The sequence below is a fragment of the Oncorhynchus kisutch genome, linkage group LG28 (assembly GCF_002021735.2).
Source record: "Oncorhynchus kisutch isolate 150728-3 linkage group LG28, Okis_V2, whole genome shotgun sequence".
Lineage (NCBI taxonomy): Eukaryota > Metazoa > Chordata > Actinopteri > Salmoniformes > Salmonidae > Oncorhynchus > Oncorhynchus kisutch.
The window spans coordinates 7273020-7296139 of record NC_034201.2 but is presented as its reverse complement, the minus strand read 5'-3'; the positions used below and the strand labels follow the sequence as shown (position 1 = coordinate 7296139).

The window sequence follows — 23120 nt, the reverse complement described above, 5'->3', positions numbered from 1 at the left end:
GAGAGCATCCTGACTGCTCGGCCGCTGACCACAAGTCACTACAGAGGGTAGTGTGTACGGCCAAGTACATCACTGGGGCCCAGCTTCCTGCCAACCAGGACCTTTTATGGGGCGGCAGGGTAGCCTAGTGTTGGACTAGTCACCGGAAGGTTGCAAGTTCGAACCCCCGAGCTGACAAGGTACAAATCTGTCGTTCTGCCCCTGAACAGGCAGTTAACCCACTGTTACTAGGCCATCATTGAAAATAAAAATTTGTTCTTAACTGACTTGCCTAAATAAATAAAGGTAAGTAAATATACCAGGCAGTGTCAGAGAAAGGCCCTAGAAATTGTCAAAGACTCCAGCCACCCTAGTCCATGGACTGTTCTCTCTACTACTTTACGGCAAGCGCTACCAGCGCGCCAAGTCTTGGTCCAAAAGGCTTCTTAACAGATTCTACCTCAAGCCATAAGACTCCTGAACAGCTAATCATAGGGTTACCCTGACCCCTCTTTTACGCTGCTGTTACTCTCTGTTCACTATCTATGCATAGTCACTTTAACTCTACCTACATGTACATATTACCTCAATTACCTCGACAAACCGGTACCCCCTGTAGCCTCGTTATTGTTATTTTACTGCTGCTGTTTAATTATTTGTTAATTTTATTTTCAATTTTTTACTTATCTATTTTTTACTTAAAACTTAAAGCATTGTTGGTTAAGGGCTTGTATGTAAGCATTTCACTGTAAGATCTACTACACCTGTTATATTCGGCGCATTTGACAAATACAATGCGATTAGATCTTTTTTTGGTTTGATGCTGCCACCACCATGCTTTACCGTAGGGATGGTGCCAGGTTTCCTCCAGATATGACGCTTTGCATTTAGGTCAAAGAGTTCAATATTGGTTTTATCAGACCAGAGAATCTTGTTGCTCATGGTCTGAGAGTCCTTTAGGTGCCTTTTGGCAAACTCCAGCAGGCTGTCATGTGCATTTACTGTGGAGTGGCTTCCGCCTGGCCACTCTACCATAAAGGCCTGATTGGTGGAGTGCTGCAGTGATGGTTGTCCTTCTGGAAGGTTCTCCCATCTCCACAGAGGAACTCTGGAGCTCTGTGGGACCTTATATAGATAGGTGTGTGGCTTTCCAAGTCATGTCCAATCAATTGAATTTACCACATGTGGACTCCAATCAAGTTGTAGAAACATCTCAAGGATGACTAATGGAAACAGGATGCACCTGAGTTAATAATACGGCTGTAATGTAAGAAATTTTTGAAAAAGTCATGTTAGGCGAAGTGACACAGGGGAACCCAAGATCAGACTCAGATGAGTCTAGCTACAATAGTCATTTACAACATTAACAATGTCGACACTATACTTCTGATCAATTTGATGTTATTTTAATGGACCCATTTTTCTCCCCAATTTCGTGGTATCCAAGTTATCATTTAGTAGCTACAACTCCCATACGGGCTCGGGAGATACGAAGGTTGAAAGTCATGAGTCCTCCGATACAGAACCCAACCAAGCCGCACTGCTTCTTATCACAACGCCATCCAACCCGGAAGCCAGCCGCACCAATGTGTCAGAGGAAACACCGTGCACCTGGCAACCTTGGTTAGTGCGCACTGTGCCCGGCCTGCCACAGGAGTCGCTGGTGCGCGATGAGACAAGGATTTCCCTACCGGCCAAACCCTCCCTAACCTGGACGACGCTAGGCCAATTGTGCGTCGCCCCACGGACCTCCCGGTCGCAGCCGGTTACGACAGAGCCTGGGCGCTGTACTGCAGCGCCCTTAACCACTGCGCCACCCGGGAGGCCTTACAAGGACATTTCTAAGTGAACCCCAAACTTTTGAAAGGTAGTATATATTATTAATTTATTTTTAATTAAGCATAATGATAATGGCACTAAATTGCAGAGGAAAGCTTGGCTTTTGAAAAATGCACAATTCTCCAACTTCCAGACGGGGGCTTGTGGTATAGGGTAGCCTAATTAAATGATGGCCCTGCTGGCCCTGCCATCAATGGATTTCTGCCCATGCCACTGAATAGTATAGTAATAGTACTCTTCCATGATCATGATCATTCATAGAATACACCCGTGAATATATCCACGAAGGGAACAGAAATGTGCATGTACTCTCCATGTTTCTGTTACGGTTGTGTGGATTATAAAGTTGAACTAAAATAGTGGTCTCATAGCTGCTTTTATATGATTAGATATTGGCTATGCAAAGTCTATAGTTCAAGGCTATCAGTGCATATTTTCCAGTTATTTACAACAATGATTTCCTTTACTGACTAATGTAGGCCAGTCATGAATGTCAGGCCAGTTAAATGTTGGCTCTTATCAACCAGAGAGTCTACTAATGTCACCACAAGGGGTTTTGGATTACTGCTGGTAATATGCATAGGTATAATTGCCTGGGAATGGATGGAAACAAGGTTTAGTCACTGGAATATAACCAGAATTAAACCACATTACACAGAGAAAAGAAAATACATTACAGTGATGACTAAACACACATTATTAGAACATTTAAAAAAGAATACACCAGAGGAAGTATAACATTGAGTCAGGAAGAGACTGGTAGAGAATCAATGATCAAATGAAAGCGCCCACAGCATAATCCCAGTCCAGTGGCATGCTCCTTTAATCTGGGATTAGCGTTGATTGAGGGCAGAGATGAGTGCCGCCATCTTTAAGAGGCATTGTCGTGGAGCTGGGGTTTCCCCTCACACGCGCCTCCTAAGGACCGCAAAGGAGAGGTGTAGCTACACATCATGGAGTAAATACATGATCATCTCTCAATCACTCGCTGTTGGTTAATCATGGCAACAGAGTGAGGCCTCCACACTAAAACATGTTTGCTATGATAGACAGATACTCTGGCGGCATTAAAACCCCAACCACTCATTATTGACACACAATTCTGCTTTGAAAGGATTGTGGGTTTTTTTCTGTGCTCATCTCTGTTTATCAGCTACTATGGGATAAATAGGACACTTATCATTAGTGACTCATCATAATGTGGAATTGTTATGGTTTTATTTCACCCCTTGGAGGCCAATGACACGGAACACAAGGAACTAACGTGAGAAAACACGTTGCGTCATCCAACGTGAGGGCAAACTTCCTGAAAGGTTCCTGAACGTTAGGTGCCTTCAGCCACAGCAATAAATAGATTAGGATTCAGGTTTAGTGTGGTCTGTGATCGTGTGTGTATAACACAGTGGCAGTAGTGTCCAGTGGGAGGCAGACAGAAACAATGACTGAATACGTTCCACATTGAACTATAATTGGCCTTGTGGTTAACCTCATGCCTGCCTGCTAGTGGCAGGGCACTTTGACATCCCACTTTTCTTGTCCAAACCAGTTCTCCATGATTAATGAAGGTATTGAAGGCTTGAGAGATAAAGAACATGCCTTTCATGGAACTAGAAGATACAAGAAAATATACTGTTTCAGTGGAAACTACAATATGAAAAGAACAGTATACCTAGTCTACTGTGTGCACATTTATTACTCAGAGAAGGTGTGAGATGTAAAATGGTGACATACAGAGTGACATGGAAAGAAATCAATCAGATGACAAGAGGTTCTATGAGGCACTGAGTGTGAGGGGTGGGGAAGGGGTGGGGAGGTTTGACAGGGAGATAAGAGGGAAAGAGAAATTTCCAAGTAACACAGTGTAACCATTGATTCCACTGTGCCTCGATGTCTCTGTAGATGGGTTTGTATTTCAGTAAAGCCTGTCTGCCCTGCCGCTCCCTCCTTCTCGCTCTCTCTTCCTGTTACACACCCTCTTTTCTCACTGTGAGAGGAGCTAGTTTCTCTGACAGGGAAACTGCTTTTCTGCTCTGACACAAGTGGTTCCAGGTGGGCCCTTTCGTATGTCTGCGGCAGTGGGTTTCAGACTCATTGGCTCTCATTTGTGTTTACAAGGATATTTTCCATCTGGATCCTTTAAAGTGACAGCAAAGCAAAGTGACAGGCAGGTAAGAAGCAAAGAGGCGTTTCCAAGTAACACATTGTAACCAATGATTCCACCGTGCCTCTGCCTCTGTAGAAGGGGGTGTATTTCAAACCAGCCTGTCCCCTGCCGCTCCCTCCTTCTCGCTCTCCCTTCCTCTTACAGTCCCTCTCTTCTCACTGTGAGAGGAGCTAGTTTCTCTGACAGGGAAACTGCTTTTCTTCTCTGACACAAGTGGTTCCAGGTGGGCCCTTTCGCATGTCTGTGGCAGTGAGTTTCAGACTCATTGGCTCTCATTTGTGTTTACAAGGATATTTTCCATCTGGATCCTTTAACCTTTAAAGTGACAGCAAGTGCTTTTGATCTACACCATCCAAGAGGCTGAAATGTGAGATCTAAGAGAGACCAAGACACTAATTGTGATTCAGGGCTCCTAATTGCTTTAAGATTGCTACTGATTGGAATCAGGACGGGAGTCAACAGCAACCATACTTGTGACTTTGTGAATGAATGAAAATGGTAAAGGCACTTGCTCAAGCTTTTTTGAGGTTGCTGTGGATTCTCACCTTGGCAAAGTGTAAGATCCCAGGTAAGGATAAGACCTCTCTATCCTCTTTTAAAGGTAGTAGTGCAAGAATTGTCAGGATAGGCTCATGGGCCAAGGTTTAAGGCACGGGATGTCTTTAGTGTAAGGAAACAAATAATCTGACTGCTGTATGCCTTTAAACACTAACATTTGATCTAATCTTTTAAGATACATCTATATCTAAAAACATTTCTTACCCCAGGACACTTCAATGGGTGAGTGTCCAGGAAAATAAAGACAAGCAAACTTACTTACCTGCTTCTGATAGAGGTGATTACGCCAAAATGTAAACCTGCTTGCATGATGTGTCCAGTCAATAAATAATCAGATCTATGCAGAAACAATGTACTCCTTTTTCTTTATTTTCCTCGATAGTCACCAGTTTGAAGTGCCCTGGGGTAAGGAATGATAGTCACCAGTTTGAAGTGTCCTGGGGTAAGGAATGATAGTCACCAGTTTGAAGTTTCCTGGGGTAAGGAATGATGGTCACCAGTTTGAAGTGTCCTGGGGTAAGGAATGATGGTCACCAGTTTGAAGTTTCCTGGGGTAAGGAATCATAGTCACCAGTTTGAAGTGTCCTGGGGTAAGGAATCATAGTCACCAGTTTGAAGTGTCCTGGGGTAAGGAATCATAGTCACCAGTTTGAAGTGTCCTGGGGTAAGGAATGATAGTCACCAGTTTGAAGTGTCCTGGGGTAAGGAATGTTTCCCTTTTTGTTCAAGCGGGGCTGAAGAGTGTTTTGGTACACTTTTTTCTCTCTACATCTCTTGTTCATGGAACAGATGCTTTTTGCATTGTGTCCCTTTCACTGCACAAGAAATCACAGTTCTTCTGGGCAAAACTAAAACGAGACAGACAGCTGAAAAAAAGAACAAGAACTACTTTAACATGTGGTCCTAAAAGGAGAGGGATTTTCCATAAGACAAATCCAGTGTAAAAGAATTAGTTTAAAGATGATGTTTTGACCAGGAGTTTTCTGAATACAAACAACCATTTCTATACAACAGAAATGACATGTTGTCACTGCACTGTTCATGTAACTTGTCGATGAAGTCTCTATCCATCCTCAGCAAATCTGAGAATGTATGAAGTAAAAACATCCTTCAAGGCAATGCTGAGCCTCTATTGCTGAGCATGTGGAAATACATGGTCCACATCCCTGTAAATCCTTGAGAGGTGGTCAGTCAGTGGGCAGGAGTCGAGATGTGTTCTCTCTGAGGAATCCAGTTGCCCATGGCGTCTGGGATAGCTGGCCCTCTGGCCCTCGGCATGCCTCTGTTTGTTCTGGTTGGGAGACTAGGGAGGCCGGGCCCCACTGCCCTGTTCAGTATTTAGACTGGCCAGACCATGCTGGGACCCAGGTCAGCTGTCTCTTAGGTTTGGAATGTTGCTGAGGAGATGAAAGACGTCTACTCTGAGGAGAAGCTCACAGTCTCACAGGGACGCCCTTGACTCTCCACACATTTGCACACATGCTAATTCTATATAGTCATGCACTCTATTTGACTCTGAGTGGGTGCTCTGTCTGTGAAGGACTTCACTGGTGTTACCACTGTTATTTTGGCAGTAAAAAGCCCTTACATTTACTCATTCACAGTGCAATGTCTTGTCGCAACCACATTTAGTGCAAAACAAATGACTGAAAAGAACGGATGTTGAGAATAGGCTGTGTGATTACCAGTTTCAAGGGTATTATCTAATACTTATCCAGTGTCAAACTCTGCATTTAACTCAAACATTGTAATGTATGTATGTAATGTTTGGCTTTAGAAGTGCCACCATAACCATAGGTGCCGGTGCTCACTGTGAGTTGTGTAGTGGTTAAAATGCTGGGACTGCATGTTACAGTTGGGTAAGACGAAACATAGAGAATGTTTCAGAACCGTGAGAGTAACACAACCTATAGCAAGATGGTAAGAGGGGGAGAAAAGTTCACTCATTACCATGAGGATTCAGTACACGTCATACGTGATATACCGGTATGGAAAGGACACACTGTGAGTAGGTGTTGTGGGCTGAAAGAAAAAGATAGGAATGGAGAGAACATTTTGTTCATTCCGCCTTCTACTGCAGTAGGCTAAATAGGGGGTCACACACAGTGTTTCTTGGTGGTCTTAAATCTACTTTGAAACAAAATTATATACCTTAAACACATAGTTATGGGCTTTAAAAAATAATACACCTGTACCGTATCAGATATGGAGTTGAAATGTATTACATTTTGTGTTTGCATCGAAATAATGCACTTTATATACGTCACAGAAGACTGAAATAAAAAAATATAACAAAACCGTTTGACATAGCAACACTGGATTTTTTGCGTTTAAAAAAAAAGAATGTTAACTAATTATTAAATGAAGGTCACATTTTCCCAAACTGTTCTCTCTCTACTTCTCCCTTAGATGCCCATTTGACATGCCTGTTCTCAGAAGACTGTGTGCTACCCTGCAGCTTCAAACCCAGTGGAAATGAGATCATCAGCTGGTACCGCCAGGAGTTACTCCTCCTCAGCCACTCCCATCAGGGTGGAGACCAGTCGGACCAGCCTCCCAAGGGCCACCGTACCAGGATGTACCTGCTTCAGGACCAGCTCTCCCGGGGCAACGCCTCGCTCCACCTCAGCCAGTGTGGCATCAAGGACCGAGGTCGCTACAGGTGTCTGGTCAACAGCACTCTGGGACAACAGGAGTCCTTTATCATCATGAAAGTGGAGGGTTAGTTGTACCGCTGGCGCTAGTATCGAGGCTAGAGTATGCTGCTGAGTATCCACTTCACATATCAAATTCTTTCAGCATAGGTTGTGGTAAAATACCCTCTGTTAAGAGACATGAATCATTGTTTGTCGACCAGCTACCGCTTTATTGGAGCTAGAGCCAAATTGCTAAACTGATGCCAAGCCAAGAGTCGAGTATTTGCTTTTGTTATTGGTTTTGTAACTTTGCTGTACAAAAACCTTTTGAATGGTTTTTGCTCTCAAATTCGCTGTTTGTAGTGAAACAACTCAAGGCTATTACTCTCTAACCTTGGCTCTCTGTCACTGTTATTCTAGCTCCCATCAAGATGGTTACTATGGAGATAAGTAAGAACACAGAGATTCAGTGCCTGTCTAAGGATATCTTCCCTGCTCCCCGTGTGCAATGGTCCACTCTGCCACCTAAAGCCAACCTGAGATCCACCACACATATGGCACCCAACACTGAGGGCCTCTACTCTGTTCAGAGCAAACTGAGAATGTTTGGAAATACCCCCACTTACGTCTGCACCGTTAATTCCACATATGGATCACAGTCATGGAAGAGCTCACTACAAAAACGAGGTACGGCATAATCAGCATTGTCTTTCTCTTTCTCTCTCATTTTGCAGATGCATAGTTTATGGTTGATAAATGATCATTTAAACAGTAATACACTGCTGGGAGTGACTGTTATTACAAAAATAAAACGATTATTTAACCTTTATTTAACTAGGCAAGTCAGTTAAGAACAAATTCTTATTTACAATGACGGTCTCCCAAAAGGCTACAGGCCTCCTGTGGGGACGGGGGCTGGGATTAAAATGAAACACTACATAAAGAGAGACCTAAGACAACAACACAGCATGGAAGCAACACAACATGACAACAACATGGTAGCAACACAACATGGCAGCAGCAAAACATGGTAGCCTCACAAAACAGGGTACAAACATTATTGGGCACAGACAACAGCACAAAGGGTAAGAAAGTAGGGACAACAATACATCCTGCAAAGCAGCCACACCTGTCAAGATGGCCACCATTGTTCCTATAACCAAGAAGGTAAAGATAACTGAACTAAATGACTCACTTCTGTCATCATGAAGCGCTTTGAGAGACTAGTCAAGGATTATATCACCTCCACCTTACCAGTGTCATGACGTGGCCCTTTCTGGGTGTAGATCGTGGCTCCCCCCCTCGCTCTCCCTCTCTCTCCTAAACCCAGGTTTTGTTATCTCAGGTCATAAATTCCTGGCAGAGACTCTCTCCCCCTGGTCATGCCGAAAGAGAGGGAGAGAGCATAGGGAGAGAACAAAGGACTTCACTTGGCAAAACTCCTAAATCCCCAAAATGGGAGAATTAAACAATATTTCTACTTTTGAGAATGTGTAAATGGTCCGTGGACACTTAAGGGCCAGTTATGACAAGTGTGTTTCATTTGGTGATCTCACGAAGGACAGGAAACACACAAAACGGTATCTCTTAAAGTGTACATTTCCCAGCTGTCAGGTTTACATCTAAATATTGTGAAAGGTATGTGATTAAACATTAACCTATTTGTGAAAAGATGTAATGTGATATGAACATTCTAAATGAGAGTTTGGATTTTCATATGAAGATTAACTAGTCATTGGCCACACCCCCGTGAGCCCAGACATCACATTAGGCATCGACAAAGGATTAAACCTGCTCCTGAAGAAATTCACACATGATCATAACATGCCAGGTGACGCTGGAAGTGGTTTAAACTACAACTCTATCAAAGGACAAGACTATACCAACGTGGAGCATTGGCTACACGGCTGGAAATGATTAAACTCTGAAAATGGTTCCACTCTGGGACTATCGATTCACTACAGAAGAAGCAAATTCTAGACGACACCAATTACTAGTCTGCAGCTAGAAATGACGTAAACTTTGAACGTGAATAAAGAGAACTGCTGAAGCATCTATTCTATGAGAAGATTTCTGAATGGTACTATGAAGTTTCCATTCTAACCACCTACAACCACCTACGACTTTGATCTTCCGGGAAACACAACCAGAGACTTTTCTGTTGACTCTCTCCAGCAGATATCACATTTAATGATAGTAAAGACACGACACCGGCCACCCTAGGACCCTCTTCAGTTTGCATACCGCCCTAACAGGTCCACAGACGATGCAATCGCCATCATACTGCACACTGCCCTATCCCATCTGGAGAAGAGGAATACCTATGTAAGAATGCCATTCATTGACTTCAGCTCAGCATTCAACACCATAGTACACTCCAAGCTCATCATCAAGCTGGAGGCCCTGGGCCTCAACCCCACCCTGTGCAATTGGGTCCTGGACTTTCTGATGGACCGCCCCCAGGAAGTGAAGGTAGGAAACAACATCTCCACCTCGCTGGCCCTCAACAGCGAGGTGGAGGGTGCGTGCTCAGGGTGCGTGCTCAGCCCCCTCCTGTACTCCCTGTTCACCCATGACTGTGTGGCCATACACGCCTCCAACTCAATCATCAAGTTTGCAGACGACACAACAGTAGTGGGCTTAATTACCAACAACAACGAGACAGCCTACAGGGAGGAGGTGAGGGCACTCGGAGTGTGGTGTCAGGAAAACAACCTCTCACTAAACGTCAACAAAACAAAGATGATCGTGGACTTCAGGAAAGAGCAGAGGGAGCCCCCCTATCCACTTCGAAGGGACAGCAGTGAAGAAAGTGGAAAGTTGTAAGTTCCTCGGTGTACACATCAACGACAAACTGAAATAGTCCACCAACACAGACAGTGTGGTGAAGAAGGTGCAACAGCATCTCTACAACCTCAGGAGGCTGAAGAAATCTGTCTTGTCACCCAAAACCCTGACTAACTTTTACAGATCCACAATCGAGAGCATCATGTCGGGCTGTATCACAGCCTGGTATGGCAACTGCTCTGCCCTCAACCGCAAGGCTCTCCAGAGGGTGCTGCGGTCTGCACAATGTATCCCTGGGGAAATTACCTATAGCACCCGGTGTCACAGGAAGGCAAAAGAAGATCATCAAAGACAACAACCACTACCTGTTCACACCACTACCATCCAGAAGGCGAGGTCAGTACAGGTGCATCAAAGCGGGGACTGAGAAGCTGTTCTTCAGTCTCTATTTCAAGGCCATCAGACTGGTAAACAGCAATCACAAACTCAGAAAGGCTGCTGCCAACATGGAGACCCAAACACTGGCCTCTTTAACAAATAGATCACTAGTCACTTGCACTGTCAGAACCAGAAGCACAAGCATTTCGCTACACTCGAATTAACGTCTTCTAGCCATGTGTATGTGACAAATAAAATTTGATTTGATTTGTCAGTGTGAGTGTCCATGATTGAGTCTGATTGAGTCTTTGAATTAAGAGCTGCTGTGAACTGAAAAGACGAGCGACCCAAGGATGTTTGTGCTTTGGGGACCTTTAACAGAATGTGACTGGCAGAACGGGTGTTTTATGTGAAGGATGATGGCTGCAGTAGATATCTCAAATGGGGGAGTGAGGCCTAAGAGGGTTTTATAAATAAGCATCAACCAGTGGGTCTAGCGACGGGTATACAGAGATGACCAGTTTACAGAGGAGTATAGAGTGAGGTGATGTGTCCTATAAGGGCATTGGTGGCAAATCTGATGGCCGAATGGTAAAGAACATCTAGCCGAATGGTAAGAACATCTAACATCTAGTCATTTGAATCAGGGTTAGTTTGGCAGCTGGGGTGAAAGAGGAGCGATTACGATAGAGGAAACCAAGTCTACATTTAACTTTAGCCTGTAGCTTTGATATGTGCTGAGAGAAGGACAGTGCACCGTCTAGCCATACTCTCAAGTACTTGTATGAGGTGACTACCTTAAGCTCTAAACCCTCAGAGGGAGTAATCACACCAGTGGGGAGAGGGACATTCTTCTTACCAAACCACAATGTCCTTTGTTTTGGAGGTGTTCAGAACAAGGTTAAGGGTAGAGAAAGCTTGTTGGACACTAAGAAAACTTTGTTGTCGAGCGTTTAACAGAAAATCTGGGGAGGGGCTAGCTGAGTATAAGATTGTATCATCTGCATATAAATGGATGCGAGAGCTTCCTACTGCCTGAGCTATGTTGTTGATGTAAATTGAGAAGAGCGTGAGGCCTAGGATTAAGCCCTGGGGTACATCCTTGGTGACAGGAAATGGCTAAGACAGCAGATGTTCTGACTTTATACACCGCACTCTTTGAGAGAGGTAGTTAACAGTAACTCCCCATTCCGGGTCCGGGAGCGTAAACATCGACTGACACTAATTAGCATAACGCAACGGACATAAATATTCCTAGAAAATATTCCTATTCATGAAAATCACAAGTGAAATGTATTGAGACACAGCTTAGCCTTTTGTTAATCACCCTGTCATCTCAGATTTTCAAAATATGCTTTACAGCCAAAGCTAGACAAGCATTTGTGTAAGTTTATCGATAGCCTAGCATAGCATTTTGTCCAGCTAGCAGCAGGTAACTTGGTCACGGAAATCAGAAAAGCAATCAAATTAAATTGTTTACCTTTGATGAGCTTCGGATGTTTTCACTCACGAGACTCCCAGTTAGATAGCCAATGTTAATTTTTTCCAAAAATATAATTTTTGTAGGCGAAATAGCTCCGGTTTGTTCTTCACATTTGGCTGAGAAATCGCCCGGGAAATTGCAGTCACGAAAACGCCAAAAAATATTCCAAATTAGCTCCATAATATCGACAGAAACATGGCAAACGGACTTAGACAAGTTGTAAATTGATCATAATAGTATTCACAGCTTTCCAAGAAAAACATTTGAGACATTTCTGATCTGTTTACATACAGTACCAGTCCAAAGTTTGGACACACCTACTCATTCAAGGGTTTTTCCTTATTTTTCCTATTTTCTACATTGTAGAATAATAGAGAAGTCATCAAAACTATGAAATAACACATATGGAATCATGTAGTAAGCAAAAAAGTGTTAAGCAAATAAATACATTAATTTTTTATTTTAGATTCTTCAAAGTAGCCACCCTTTGCCCTGTTGACTATCAGACCTCAGGATACAGAACCGCAGACAGGCTCAGGGAAAGGGCAGGCAGAATGGTCAAAACCGGAAAAAGGAGACAGAGGGCTGTAAGACAGAGGATTAATCCTTGATACATGAAACGTGGGATGTGTACGGAGAGTGTGGGGCAACAGAACATGAACAGCAGAGGGGCTAAGGATCTTGGAAAAAGGGCCGATAAAACGGGGGGGAGGTTTGCGGGACTCTACCCGGAGGGGCAGATTCCGAGTAGACAGCCATACCCTCTGCCCAAGAAGATAGCGGGGAACCAGGGTCCGGTGGCAGTCGGCCTGTCGATGGTACCTGGAGGTAGTCGTGAGAAGAGCAGACCGAGCTCTCTTCCAGGTGCAGACGAACATCTGGGCAGAGGGTATGATGACCTCTTCCTCTTGCTCAGGGAAGAGCTTGGGCTGATAACCCATGGAGCATTCGAAGGGCGAGAGCCCAGTGGCCGAGCAGGGAAGGGTTTTCCGGGCGTACTCCAGCCAAGTTTCTGGCCTCAGGTGGTGGGGTTGCCCGAGACGAGGCACCGAAAAGTTGTATCCAGGCCCTGATTGGCACGCTCCGACTGCCCTTTGGATTGGGGATGAAAACCGGAGGACAGGTTGGCCGACGACCCAATGAGTGTGCGGAACGCCTTCCAGAACCGGGACGAGAATTGAGGACCACCGTCGGAAACCATGTCCACTGGAAGTCCATGGATCCGGAAGAAGTGCTGCACCATGAGCTGGGCCGGCTCCTTGGCCGAGGTAGCTTGGGGAGGGTAATGAAATGGGCAGCTTTGGAAAACCTGCCCACCACTTTGAGGATAGTGGTATTGCCATCAGACGGAGTGGGACCAGTGACGAAGTCCAGGGAAATATGTGACCAGGGACGGTGAAGGACAGGAAGAGGTTGAAGGAGGCCAGCCAGAGCTTACCGAGGAGTCTTGTTCTGAGCACAGACAGTGCAGGCGGCGACGAACGCGGAGATGTCCGGAACTATGGTGGGCCACCTGCCACCCTGGCTGCAATGGGGGCAATAACGGCGTGAAAGCGCGTCTGGCTTAACATTCTTAGACCCCGGGTGGTAGGAGATGGTGAAGTTGAACCGGGTGAATAACAGTGCCCATCGAGCTTGCCTGGAGTTGAGATACTTGGCGGTGCGGAGATATTCCAGGTTCTTGTGATCCGTCCACACTATGAATAGAAGTTCCGCCGCCATCTAACCATTGTCTCCACTCCTCCAAGGCCATCTTCACCCTGAGTAGTTCTCGATTCCCCACATCATAATTCCTCTCTGTGGCGTTAAGGCGATAGGAGAAGAAGGCGCAGGGATGCAGCTTAAGTTCCAGGGCAGAACGCTGGGACAGGACAGCCCCCACTCTGACATCCGAAGCGTCTACCTCCACCATGAACTGACGGGACGGGTCCGGATGGATCAATATGGGAGCTGTGGTGAAGCTGTGCTTAAGGTCCAGGAATGCCCGGTCAACAGCTGGGGACCACATGAACGGGACCTTCGGAGATGTGAGTGCTGACAAGGGAGAGGCCAGGGTGGATTAAACCGTGATAGTAATTGGCGAATCCTAAGAAACGTTGCAATCTACTACCGCTCTCACCTTACCCAGATCCATCTGCACATTCCCAGAAGTGATGTATCCAAGGAAGGAGATGATGGAGCGATGGAACTCGCATTTGACAAACAGCTGGTTCTCCAGGAGATGCTGGAGGACTTTTTGGATGTGGAGAATGTGTTCTTGAGCTAAGCGGGAAAAGACGAAGATGTCATCGAGGTAGACGAAAGTGAACTGGTTCAACATATCCCGGAGAACGTCATTAACCAGGGCCTGGAACACAGCAAGAGCATTGGTCAAACCGAATGGCATCACCAGGTATTTATAGTGTCCACTAGCAGTGTTGAAGGCTGTCTTCCACTCGTCACCTTCCCATATCCGTACCAGGTGGTAAACGTTCCCCTAACTTAGAGAACATAGTAGCCCCTTGGAGCGGCGCCAAAACCAAGGCGATGAGTGGTAGTGGGTAGCGGTTCTTAACTGTGATGTCATTGAGGCCCCGGTAGTCGATTTACGGGCGCAAAGTTTCGTCCTTCTTCTCCACATAGAAGAACCCTGCGCCGGCGGGGGAGTCAGAAGGACGCATACCCCCTGCAGCCAGGGACCCGACAGTGAATACAGCCATCCCCGGGGTGGTAGTGCCCGAGAGAATGTCATTCCCGCAGTCATAGGGTCAATGCAGAGGAAGCGAAGTGGCCCGGGCCATGCTGAAAACCTCCCATAGATCCTGGTACTCCACGGGAATGGCAAAGAGGTCCGAGGCTTCTTCCGAGCCCAAAGGAAGACGTCCCGGGGCAGGCTGCGCTGACTTCAGGCAATGGGCGTGGCAGAACGGGCTCCAGCCCATGATAGTACCAGCAGTCCAGTTGATAAGGGGATTGTGGCGCTGGAGCCAAGAAAACCCCAATACCACGGGAACCTGAGCATAAACTGTATAGATCACTGTGGTTCCCGGACACACACAAGTGGATAGGAGTAGTATTGTGGGTAACCCTGCCTATAGAGTGGCCATCCAGTGCTCTAACATCCACGTGACTAGAGAGGGGCTGAGTGGGGATGCCCGGCTCAGACACCAGGGTGGCGTCCATGAAACTCTCATCGGCCCCAGGGTCAATGAGAACCCAGGGAGATTTAGATTGGTCACCCCACAGCAGGATGGCATGGAGAGGGGTGTGAGTAAGGGGAGAAGAAAAACTCTCCGTATGGCCCACCAGAGTACTCGTACCTACTGATGAGCCTGGTCTTCTTAAAAGACAGGTTGACACATAATGACCGGCAGTTCCGCAATACAGACAACTCTGGGTGTTAAGTCTGCGTAAGTGTTCAGCCTAGCTCTGCCAAGTTGCATTGGCTACAAAAAAGGGGAGTCGGCAGACCTCAGAGACTTTCGGGGGAACTCTCGTAAGCTCGGATTCTCTCGGGGACGTGGACGCCGGAATCTTCTGGAGTTCCTCGGAGGCAAGTTGTATTCCTTAGGGCAAGAGATTGGGACCGGAATCAGATCTCCTCTCCCTCCTATGTTCCCGTAGCCGCCCATCGATCCGGATGGTCAAGGCAAAGAGAGAATCGAGATCCGTAGGCAGTTCCTGGGCTGCAAGCTCATCCTTAACGTCCTCCGATAATCCATGAAGGAATGTGTCGAACGGGGATTCTGAGTTCCAGGCACTCTCAGCAGCCAATGTGCAGAAATCAACCGCATAGTCCACCACAATGCGGAAATCTTGGGTTCCTGGGAGGCAAGTTGTATTCCTTAGGGCAAGAGATTGGGACCGGAATCAGATCTCCTCTCCCTCCTATGTTCCCGTAGCCGCCCATCGATCCGGATGGTCAAGGCAAAGAGAGAATCGAGATCCGTAGGCAGTTCCTGGGCTGCAAGCTCATCCTTAACGTCCTCCGATAATCCATGAAGGAATGTGTAGAACGGGGATTCTGAGTTCCAGGCACTCTCAGCAGCCAATGTGCAGAAATCAACCGCATAGTCCACCACAATGCGGAAATCTTGGCGAAGCTGGAGTAACTTCTGGGCAGCCTCTCTCCCAGAAAAGGGAGAATTGAAACCTTTGTCACCTCATCCACGAACTCCTTCAGGCTGAAACACTCGGTAGATTGTTGCTCCCACACCGCAGTAGCCCAGGCAAGAGCCCTCCCGGACATTAGCGGGGGAAGGACGAGGGCAGCAGCTCAAAGATGAGGGAACACTGGGAGAGAAACACCAGACAGGTTCCTGACCGTCCAGCGAAGTGTTCTGGGGGAGGTAAGCAGGGTTATTGGGAAGCCAGGAAGGCCTGGAGAGACGCACTGCTGACAGCGGTGTTACTGGGGGGCTGGGAGGCTACTGTCGTGGCCGGTGGACTCACAGATAATCCGCGGAATTGTTCCAGCAATGTATTCAAGGCACAGTCATGGCGTTCTGCCAAGGTCTGGAATCCGTCCATAAGACCTGGGAGTAACTCCTCGTGTCTCCCAATGGTGGCTCCTTGGGGGGAGATGGTGTTGCGGAGTTGGTCCAAGTCTACTGCGTCAGTCATGGCCAGGTCGTACAATCGGACCTCAGGAGAAGACCCAGATGCAGACAGTTCAAAGCAACAAAGTTTATTACAAAAACAGGTGGCAGGCAAACGACAGGTCAAGGGCAGGCAGAGGTCAGTAATCCAGAGCAGAGTCTGAAGGTACAGAACAGCAGGCTCAGGGTCAGAGCAGGCAGAGGTCAGTAATCCAGGGCAGTGTCACAGGGTACGGAATAGCAGGCAGGCTCAGGGTCGGGGCAGGCAGAATGGTTAAAACTGGGAAAGCTAGAAAACAAGGACAAGAGAGAAAAACAGGAGTACAGGAAAAATGCCAGTAGGCTTGACGAGACAAGACGAACTAGCAACAGACAAACAGAAAACACAGGTATAAGTGCACAGGGGATAATGGGGGAAATGGGTGACACCTGGAGGGGGTGGAGGCAAGCACAAGACAGGTGAAACAGATCAGGGTGTGACAATGACAGCTTTGCACACTCTTGGCATTCTCTCAACCAGCTTCATGATGTAGTCACCTGGAATGCATTTCAATTAACAGGTGTGCCTTGTTAAAAGTTCATTTGTGGAATTTATTTCCTTCTTAATGCTTTTGAGCCAATCAGTTGTGTTGTGACAAGGTAGGGGTGGTATACAGAAGATAGCCATAAGCAAAGAGATAGTCATAAGCAAAGGGAAATGATCAGTCAGTCAATCCGGTCAGTCAATCCGGAAAATGTCAATAACTTTGAAAGTTTCTTCCACTTGCAGTCGCAAAAACCATCAAGCACTATGATGAAACTGGCTCTCATGAGGACCGCCACAGGAAAGGAAGACCCAGAGTTACCGCTGTTGCAGAGGATACATTTATTCGATTTAACTGCACCTCAGATTGCAACCCACAGCATTAGCTTTACAGAGTTCAAATATCTCAACATCTCAACTTCAATTGTTCAGAAGAGACTGTGTGAATCAGGCCTTCGTGGTCGAAATCCTGCAAAGAAACCACTACTAAAGGATACCAAAAATAAGAAGAGACTTGCTTGGGCCAAGAAACACGAGCAGTGGACATTAGACCGATGGAAATTTTCCTTTGGTATGATGAGTCCAAATTTGAGCCTTTTAATTCCAACTGCCGTGTCTTTGTGAGATGCAGAGTAGGTGAACGGATGATTTCCGCATTTGTGGTTCCCACCGTGAAGCATGGAGGAGGAGGTGTGATGGTGTGGGTTGCTTTGCTGGTGACACTGTCTGTGATTTATTTAACCAGCATGGCTACCACAGCATTCTGCAGCGATATGCCATCCCATTTGGTTTGCGCTAAATAAGACTATAATTTGTTTTTCAACAGGACAATGACCCAAAACACACCTCCAGGCTGTGTAAGGGCTATTTGACCAAGGAGAGTGATGAAGGGCTGCATCAGATGACCTGGCCTCCACAATCACCAGACCTCAACCCAATTGAGATGGTTTGGGATGAGTTGGACCGCAGAGTGTAGGAAAAGCAGGCAACAAAGTGATCAGCATATGTGGGAACTCTTTCAAGACTGTTGGAAAAGCATTCCTCATGAAGCTGTTTGAGAGAATGCCAAGAGTGTGCAAAGCTGTCAACAAGTCATTTTGTCATTTAATTTTTTCCCCCTTTTCATATCCAATTGTTTTAGTAGTTACTATCTTGTCTCATCACTACAACTCCCATACGGGCTCAGGAGAGACAAAGGTCGAAAGCCATGCATCCTCTGAAACACAACCCAACCAAGCCGCACTGCTTCTTAACACAGCACACATCCAACCCGGAAGCCAGCCGCACCAATGTGTCGGAGGAAACACCGTGCACCTGGCGACCTGGTTAGCATGCACTGCGCCCGGCACAGGAGTCGCTAGTGCATGATGAGACATGATATCCCTACCCAAACCCGGACGACACTAGGCCAATTGTACATCGCCCCATGGAACTCACGGTCACAGCCGACTGCGACAGAGCCTGGGCTCAAACCCAGAATCTCTGGTGGCACAGCTAGCACTGCAATGCAGTGCCTTAGACCACTGCGCCACCCGGGAGGCCAAAGGGTGGCTACTTTGAAGAGTCTAAAATATATTTTGATTTGTTTAATAGTTTTGATGACCTACAATGTATGTAGAAAATAGTTTAAAAAATAAAGAAAAACCCTTGAATGAGTAGGTGTGTCCAAACTTTTGACTGGTACTGTATATTTTAGAGGCTATTTATACAGACAATTGGTGTAAAACCTGTATAAACTGTATTTACAATTATTTGACAATATTTTATGTTGACAATAATTCTATTACACCATTTCTGATATATCTTACTTTAATTTTCCTGCAGGTGTGTTTTGAGTCAAATCTGGATTATATGCATCTATTGCCATTCGTTCCAATTAGAGTGGTTTGCATTTCGCCCTGACCAATATGGCTGCCATTTTCCCACCATTCTGGAACTTTGAGGGTTTATGAAACCCCTCAAGTAATTTAATAGGATCTCTATGGTAACAACGCCCTCTAGTGTTTAAGAGAGTGACTACAAGTGGGAAGTCTGCTAAGGGACAGTGATATATAACTTTTACATTTAGCAGACACTCTTATCGAGAGCAGCTTACATAAGTCAGTGCATTCATTTTTGTATTTTTTTGTACTGGTCCCCCAATCGAAAGCCACAAACCTGGCGTTGAAAGTGCCATGCTCTACCAACTGAGCCACAAATAACATGCTTTCCCTGGCTCACAATTCATAAACTTATTTCATCAACAGAGTTGATTGGAGAGGCAGGGCGAGAGCTGTCCATCCCTTGCATGGCTCCACAGAACTTCCAGAACTTTTTCCTCACCTGGACCTTCACTAGAACCAATGATAACTCCAAGGTCATCCTCAGCTATGTCAGCCAAACCAGACGGACCTCCAACCTTTGGGAGGGCCGGGTTGAACTGGAGCAGGACCGAGTTTTGATGGGAGATGGATCCCTCCTTCTTCACAACCCAGAGAGTCAGGAACACACAGGAACCTACACCTGTACATTCTCAGGCTTCCAGAGCAGACACATGGTTCAAACCCAGGTCGCCATCAGGTCAACATCACGGCGATCGTTGACAGGTACACAATTATACCTTTAAATGATTTACACCCTATGTGCTTATTATGCATGCAAGGTTATTGATGCTAAGTGTTCACATCTTTCCATAATGCTGAATGTTTAACACATTTACATTGTCCAAACGTCTAGACAATATGCCAAATGCTGAAGACCAGGTTGGGCGTACAGGGGAAAGTCACTCCAAGATGTGGGTTATTGCTGTAATAGTTGCAGTGGTTGCACTAGTAACAACAGCTATACTACTGTATAGAAAACAAAGAGGTAAGTATAAAGACAGGTCTTGACCCGGGCCTGCAGTGGGAGTATATCAGCGTATCAAAGAGATGTCTGCTATCCTACTGTTCAATCTACTATAACTAATGTGATGGAATACCTGAGAGTAAATTAATCACTTCTGAACACCATGCATTCTGTACTCATACTCGCATGGCAATGAAGGAAGTAATGACTCATATGATTTATGAACTCCCTAGCCAACCAAGGGAAGGCTGATAGGACCACTCTGGAGGACACAGAGATGCAGCCAATGAAAACTAGTAAGTGTAGGTCTATTTTAGTAGTTGTCAGGACTCATCATTATACAGTATGGCCTTTGTCCTATTATAATCCAATCCAGAAGTCTTACACTATATATACAAAAGTATGTGGACACCCCTTCAAATGAGTGGATTCGGCTATTTCAGCCACAACCGTTGCTGACAGGTGTTTATAAAATCAAGCACAAATCCATGCAATCTCCATAGACAAATATTGGCAGTGGAATGGCCCGTACTGAAGAGCTCAGTGACTTTCAACGTGGCACCTAAATAGGATGCCACATTTCCAACAAGTCAGTTTGTCAAATTTCTGCCCTGCTAGATCTGCCCCAGTCAACTGTAAGTGCTGTTATTGTGAAGTGGAAACACCTAGGTGCAACAATGGTTCAGCCGCGAATTGGTAGGCCACACATGCTCACAGAACGGGACCGCCAAGTGCGGAAGTGTGTAGTGCACACTCCTCGGTTGCAACATTCACTACGGAGTTCCAAACTGCCTCTGGAAATAACTGTTCGTCAGGAGTGGTGTACAGCTTGCCGCCATTGGACTCTGGAGCAGTGGAAATGTGTTCTCTGGAGTTATTAATCACGCTTCACCATCTGGCAGTCCGACGGACAAAACCTGGTTTGGCAGATGCCAGGAGAATGCTACCTGCCCCAATGCATAGTGGCAACTGTAAAGTTTGTTGGAGGAGGAATAATGGGCAGTGGCTGTTTTCATGGTTCGGGCCTTAGTTCCAGTGAAGGGAAATATTAATGCTACAGCATATAATGACATGGTAGACAATTTTGTGTTTCCAACTTTGTGGCAATAGTTTGGAGAAGGCCCTTTCCTGTTTCCCAATGACAATGCCCCCGTGCACTAAGCGAGGTCCATACAGAAATTGTTTGTCGAGATCGATGTGGAAGAACTTGACTGGCCTGCACAGAGCACTGACTTCAACTCCATCGAACACATTTGGGATGAATTGTAAAGCCGACTCCGAGTCAGGCCTAATCGCCTGACCTCACTAATGCTCTTGTGGCTGAATGGAAGCAAGTCCCCGGAGCAATGTTCCAACATCTAACATCCTTCCCAGAACAGTGGAGCCTTCCCAGAACAGAACAGCCTTCCCAGAACAGTGGCAGCAAATGGGCGACCAGCTCCATATTAATGCCCATAATTTTGGAATGAGATGTTCGAAGAGCTGGTGTCCACATACTTATGGCCATGTAGTGTATCTGATTTTATCTCATTCTGCAAGGCCAAAACAAAAGTGACTTGTGTAGCCTTCAGCCCAGATACCTTTAGCCTTAACAACATTCATAAAACTTGAACTTTTCTATCATTTGAATGAATTTATCTGTTATACTAAAGTTCTTATTCATTCATGTTTGGTTGAAGTACACTGAAAGGAAATACTGCTGGCTTTAGTTATTTTTTCATTGGCTAATACCTATTGCCCTGCCTTACTAATTGGCCTTTCCATTTCTCCCTCACAGTTAAAACATCTGATGATTTGCCAATGGATAAATGCCAGCTGACAGCAGGACAAAACAACGGCCATACATAGTTCTGACTGACAAGACGTACTAGATGACAGTCATACTGTTCCTAATCACAGACCTGACATCATCAATCAACCATGCATTTGTAGCTTGACTGATAGTTAGAAAATGTGCCCATGGACAACAACCCACATGTTTTTCTCATGGGGGGAAATTATATCATTGGAGAGTACTGTTCTACAGTGGAGCACATCTGTGTTCTAAACAATTGAATAACTGTACCGTCTTCATAATTTACATTAAAGTTTTGAATTAAGTATTCATTGTAGCAGTCATCTGTGAGTGTCTGAACAGTTGTCAACTCTGAGACACCTTACCCTTCTAAGGTATCTAGCTAGCTACAGCAGGCTACCGAGACAGAAATAGACATTGCCATGCTGTTCGTAATGGAGCGTAACATTTTCGTCCTGAATTTGAGCTTTCGTTTTAACAACATGACCACACAACTTTGGAATTCTATATAGGACAAAATGCGTGTTGCAGGCATATTTTGATATTTAAGATTGTGAAAATGTTGTACAGTTATTCCCTCTTAGAAAAAACGGTTCCAAAAGGGTTCTTCAGCTGTCCCCATAGGAGAACACTTTTTGGTTCCTGGTAGAACCCTATTTTTGGGTTCCATGTAGAACCCTCTGTGGAAAGGGTTCTACATGGAACCAAAAGGGTTCTAACCTGGAACCCTAAAGGGTTCTACCTGGAAGCAAACATAGTTATTCAAAGGGTTATTCTATGGGAACAGCCGAAGAACCCCTTTAGGTTCTAGATAGCACCTTTTTTTTCCTAAGAGTGTACACCTAGATGTGTGAGTAGAAGTGTGAGTAGAAGTATACTAGGTAAGAATACTACAAATTTTGATTATCAGAAATGTTTGATTGCAATTATATAACATTATCCTCTGGAATCTAAACTTCTATTAAAGAATATGTAGCCATTATTTTTAAAAAGGCCATGTCTTGTCTCTCTGGTGACCTGTCTCTACTCTGAGGACTGTGTGCTGCCATGTAGCTTCAAACTAAATGAAGACAAGGTGATTCTTTGGTACAGACAGCAAACACCCGTCCATAGCTACTACGATGACATTGACTAGTTACAATTTCAGACGGAACATTTCAGTGGAAATACATCTTTGTTTAAAGACCAGCCTTTTCATGTAAATAAATCAGTCCTACTCAGGAGTGTAGATGTTTCAGATGGTATAGGGTATATACACTACCGTTCAAAAGTTTGGGGTCACTTAGAAATGTCCTTGTTTTTGAAAGAAAAGCCAATTATTTTGCCCATTAAAAAAACATAAAATTGATCAGAAATGCAGTGTAGACATTGTTAAAGTGGTAAATGACTATTGTAGTTGGAAACGGCAGATATTTAATGGAATATCTAACACTACTGTTCCAAAGTTTGGGGTCACTTAGAAATTCCCTTGTTTTTGAAAGAAAAGCACATTTTTTGTTCATTAAAATATCATAAAATTGATCAGAAATGCAGTGTAGACATGGTTAATGTTATAACTGACTAATGTAGCTGGAA

At 45.3% G+C, this 23120-nt stretch overlaps 1 protein-coding gene across 1 annotated transcript; it reads left to right on the top strand.

Moving 5' to 3' along the window:
• The first annotated feature begins 4105 nt into the window (after window positions 1-4105).
• LOC109872998 (uncharacterized) lies at window positions 4106-21854 on the top strand. The gene is made up of 7 exons (XM_020464451.2): window positions 4106-4550; window positions 6950-7261; window positions 7597-7863; window positions 19171-19509; window positions 19640-19771; window positions 19984-20046; window positions 21528-21854. Exons 1-7 carry the CDS (start codon window positions 4472-4474, stop codon window positions 21596-21598), a joined length of 1263 nt encoding a protein of 420 aa, XP_020320040.1. The 5' UTR covers window positions 4106-4471; the 3' UTR covers window positions 21599-21854.
• Window positions 21855-23120: the final 1266 nt, after the last annotated feature.

What these genes read in the sequence shown, in the direction of transcription:
- LOC109872998 (XM_020464451.2), top strand. Translation starts at nt 4,472, where the DNA reads ATGAAAATGGTAAAGGCACTTGCTCAAGCTTTTTTGAGGTTGCTGTGG. An exon ending in GGCAAAGTGTAAGATCCCAG is followed by an intron (nt 4,551 to 6,949) that starts GTAAGGATAAGA and finishes CTTCTCCCTTAG; the next exon opens with ATGCCCATTTGACATGCCTG. An exon ending in TATCATCATGAAAGTGGAGG is followed by an intron (nt 7,262 to 7,596) that starts GTTAGTTGTACC and finishes CTGTTATTCTAG; the next exon opens with CTCCCATCAAGATGGTTACT.